The 4,719-nt window shown below is 36.9% G+C and overlaps 1 protein-coding gene across 1 annotated transcript; it reads right to left on the reverse strand.

Annotated features, from left to right (window-relative positions):
* Positions 1-2,005: 2,005 nt before the first annotated feature.
* On the reverse strand, positions 2,006-3,420 carry LOC124594993 (gem-associated protein 2). Its single transcript, XM_047133536.1, has one exon. It carries the CDS (start codon positions 3,023-3,025, stop codon positions 2,309-2,311), a length of 717 nt encoding a protein of 238 aa, XP_046989492.1. The 5' UTR covers positions 3,026-3,420; the 3' UTR covers positions 2,006-2,308.
* Positions 3,421-4,719: the final 1,299 nt, after the last annotated feature.

Below are 4,719 nucleotides of genomic sequence, written 5' to 3' on the forward strand. Positions count from 1 at the left end.
ACAGGCTAACCTTAAATATTTCAAAAACTAATTATATACATTACAGGAAAACAAAGTCTCATCATGATGTGAACCTCAAAATTTGAAACAACAAATTGAAAGGGTAGCTGCCACAAAATTCTTAGGTGTGCCAATTGATGAAATTTTAGACTGGAAACCCCACATTCTCTACCTCACTAACAAGTTAACCTCTGCTTGCTTTGCATTACGCATGTAGTAGAGTGTAGCAAAACTGCCTACTTTGCTTACGTCCATTTGGCTCCATCCTCTGGTACGTCCATTTGGCTCCATCCTCTGGGTCACAATAAGGCAAACATGAAAACCATCTTCACCTTACAGAAACGAGCTGTTACAATAATTTCAAACAGTACAAGGCTAACACCTTCCAAACAGTTATTTGAACACCTAAATATTCTACCCTTACCGTGCCTCTATATAAAAACAGGGTTGTTAATATAAAAATGCACATTGTTAATTACAAAACCAACTCTGATCTTCATTCCTACAATACAAGAATGTGCAATTACATCCACATAAAAAGAGTAAACAGGGATTTAACACAAAAACCAAACCAACATTCAAGGTACTATTTTGTACAACAAACTTCCAACTCATCTAAAAGAAATAAAAACATTGTCAAAGAAGAAATATTTAAGTTCTTAATGACAAACTGCCATTATAGTATAAATGAATATCCGCAGTAACCTTGTAGCAAGTAACTACTATCATTTACTATATGTGAATAGTACCAAAAGTCAAATGCTTGCCAGAGCCTCAATGTTAATTTTTCTGAAAAAAAGTGTTAAATCAATCTTTTACTTGTAATGTATTTCATGTGAAATATTCTTCTCATACTATTATATTATTACAGTAATCAAAAGTTGTATTGCCTAAAAATATTGTGATGGGTACAATGAACCAATGTATTACGTAGGAAACTGTACACCTGTATCTTATTTTTGTTATACTATGTTCTTTGACAAAACTGATAATGTACATTGTCACTGGATGAATAAACTACTACTACTACTACTACTACTACTACAGCAACTGGCACAGCACCAACGTGAGCTTCATCCTAAGTCAGCAGCAATTTGGTCAGTTCCTGGTTAACAGTGACATAACTCATCTTATCATAAACCAAGTGGCAGAGTCAGTACTAGTTTTATACTATCACACCTCAGAGCACACAATGATAATGATTGGTTTGTGGGGCACGGTCATCAGCACCCATACAAAGTCCCACTTTTCACACTCCCAATTTTTTTAACCCAGTCCAATCTAGCCACTATCATAAATGATGATGAAATGATGAGGACAACACAAACATCCCGTCCCCAAGCAGAGAAAATCCCCAACCTGGACAGGAATCGAACCCGGGACCCTGTGATCCAGGGGCACCATGAGCTGCAGACAGAGCAGACAATGTTACATGAAAGACTGCTATTTCATGCTTTACAACATGAGCAATCTGTTACAGTAATATTATATCTGAACTTTCCAATGAAAATTACTTCCACTACTACTAAAATTGCTTGGTTCCCATAACCCATATAATAACAATATGTGTAAAATGAAGTGTGGTGAGCACAAAATTCACTGGCGGCTCAGTTGTCAATTCAACAAAAAGGGAACTATACTAATGACCTGACAAATCCAAATGAACTTGGAAAAGTAAGAGAACTGCTGACTTCCTTTTAGAAGAAAATATATTATGCTGGACATAAAATAGCATACATGGTTACATGGAGAATCCACAAACACCATAATATTCATTTACTTTTTAACATAGGGCTATCTCTCCTAACATTTTAACTTCAGGCATTCTTGACATGGTGAAATTGGGTCATAATATGCATTACATTACAATAAGTTGCATTGCCTTATTATATGAAATCAATCACAACAACAAATTATTGAAAAGTAACTGCGTTGATCGATTAAATTAATAATGATATTTGACATTTGACACGGCATTTTAATATTTTACGGCAGTTCAGTCTTTAAAATTGTTGTCTTTATAAATCACTACTACTCAACTCCAGATGTCATATGTTTTAGTCTGAATCACACTTCGTGATTACAAAGAGTGCGCCTCCTTTTAGAATTCAATTCGTAACAAACCAACACTACCGACTACTCATAGTTGTGGACCTGATTAATACTAATAGAAATACGTCCAGATCTACAAACACATTCACGTGCCACGCAGGTCATCGTAGATTTGTATGAGAAACACACTCGCATCTTTGTTTACGCAGATTTCTTTCACTGAAGTTTTAGAAATGTGTGCAAGTTATAGCAAACATCATTCGCTTACTATGTCTGCAAGATCCATTTGACGGAAATAGTTGGCAACTAAACAGATTAACAGATTTAATGGTATTACTACGGGCTCTTCCGCATTTGATACTTCATAAGCACGAATTCTTGCACATTCCCGCGCTAACGTGCGAAGACTGCTACAACTTTCTGGGGTGAGTGGTAACTCCAAGCATGCCATTAAAGCATATATCCACCGTCCTTGATACTGGGTCAGTCGTTCCGAATTCGACAGCCATTCCGCATTACACTGCAGCAGCCACTCCACCAAACGTTGGGGCAGTGGCAAAACGACACTCACCAACGGGGGTGTTTTGTATTCTACACAAACATCGTACCAGGCTTTCTCGTCGCCTATTTGTGGTACTTTCACGGCACTTTCTTGTGGTGGTTTTCTCTTCCTGTATTTTGACATCTTCTGCCTCATGGCTGAAAATTTTGCAATTTGTTGTTGTTGCCATTGCAAATCAGGCAAGAATTGCCGAGGGACCTTCTTACACTCAGGCAATATATTGACAACAGCTCTGTTTTTCAGTTTCGCCTTATCAATAACCGCAGTCACAACGTCGTCGCATTTCGAAGCTTCCCAACGAACCTGCTGCAAATACTCCAGCCCATCACTTGGATCTGCAGAAGGATCAAAGTTTTCTGGAAGGTCGTCCACAACGAAGGCCATTTTCAGGAACTCATTTTTATCACCCATTTTAACAAAAATAAAACTATGTGGACATCTCTTTTGGAACTACACACCTCTCAAGTAATGTATATCCGTAAGTTCCGATCTCCGCACGCTGTAATGCACTAGCTCTAACTAAACCACAAACATAACAAATGATCACCAACACAGATGTTAAACAGAAGACGATCGTAAAACAATGAGACACAAAAATTTTGACGTTTCTTCTCACAAGATTATTCTAGTACGTCATACATGACAATATGATATTTACATTCGCAACAACTTTGACCACCAAATTTTCACTTTTATTTATTAGTTATTATCTTTCATGAAATGTTTTCTATAAACTTTTTTTTTTTACAGTACGCATCTTCCTTGTGACAGCAAATCTTGTTGCCGATCGATTGCGCTCGCGCTCGGCAAACAGCGAAACATCGTGTCACGTGTGTTACGGGTTGCGGCTCGTAGCGCTTCCTTGTGGCGGACAGTGAAAGACAAGGAGCTTTTGATTTATTCCGCGCGAAATTCAAAATTGTATGTTAATTACTGAAGTTTTTAATCTCATGTATGTCGTCACAGTCTTCACATCACAACGTATCGAAGTGCCTAGTCTGCTTATGAAATTTTTAATACCTACAGTTTACGGTAGAGAAGGACATTTAAAAAAAAAAAAAAAAAAAAAAAAAAAAAAAAAAAATTCTGGAGAGTATACCCCACAGCTAAAACATAGGAAAGCTCTCTTCAAACTACGAGTAGTTTTTCACGAGATAGGTGTTCCAGTTCTAATTACTTTACTAATTAACACTATATGTTTGAGACGACGGAGGACGACATGGACACACTGGTTTGAATGCTGTGTGTATCGCAGCTGGCCGCACAAACGTCATGGACATTTGTTTCCTTCATTAACCTGGAGCTGAATTTGACCTTTAAGTAACTTTTCTGGAGAAGTTCGCACCCAACTACAGCTGTTTACAAGTAGCTTTGCACTTTTACGTAACATTCCTTCCAGCAGACTGAATTTGCCAATACCACAAAGACTTGTAATTATATTTTACAAACCTGGAGGTGCAGAAATATTTATTGGTGTATTGCACTGAAGTGGAGAATTGGAAATAGCTGACAGGCTTTGTGATATAAGCTATTTAGCTTAAAGAGCCTTCTGCTAGAGCACGAGCTATGCAGTATCAGTGTTTTACGTACTTCTTGTCACAGTATGAAACATTTTGAAAATCGGGCACACTGTCTTCAATAGTGCCTTCAGTAGTACTGACCTAGGAAATTTTCTTGCTTAAGATGTTTCGGGTGAATAAATTGCAAGTAAAGTACAAACGATTACTGATTATGAGGACTACTTTAGTGTTGTACAACGGTGTGAGTTTTGAAGAAAACTGCCTGTGGTGTGTTGATTGCGATTAGTGTTTTTCCTGATAAATAAAAAACAAAGAAAATTGTCGCTGCTAATTGCAAAGAGTGAAAAAAGGAAAGAAAACCGACAAAGCAAAGCACATTTTTTTTTTATGATGAAGACCATGACGAAGTAAGTGCACATGTTTCTTTGATACAATTTTTAAACTTATAATTGTCTCAGAAGTGAGATTTTAAACTACACCTACAGCAAATGAGACATTCTATATGAGATTGTTCAAACAAATAGAGACTATTTTTATTTCGTCATTTTTGATTGTGATGAAATTTGGTATAAATTACACACATGA

The sequence above is a fragment of the Schistocerca americana genome, chromosome 2 (assembly GCF_021461395.2).
Source record: "Schistocerca americana isolate TAMUIC-IGC-003095 chromosome 2, iqSchAmer2.1, whole genome shotgun sequence".
Classification (NCBI taxonomy): Eukaryota; Metazoa; Arthropoda; class Insecta; order Orthoptera; family Acrididae; genus Schistocerca; species Schistocerca americana.

Excerpts from the sequence above, each read along its gene's own strand:
- LOC124594993 (XM_047133536.1), bottom strand. The coding sequence starts at position 3,025 with ATGGGTGATAAAAATGAGTTCCTGAAAATGGCCTTCGTTGTGGACGAC.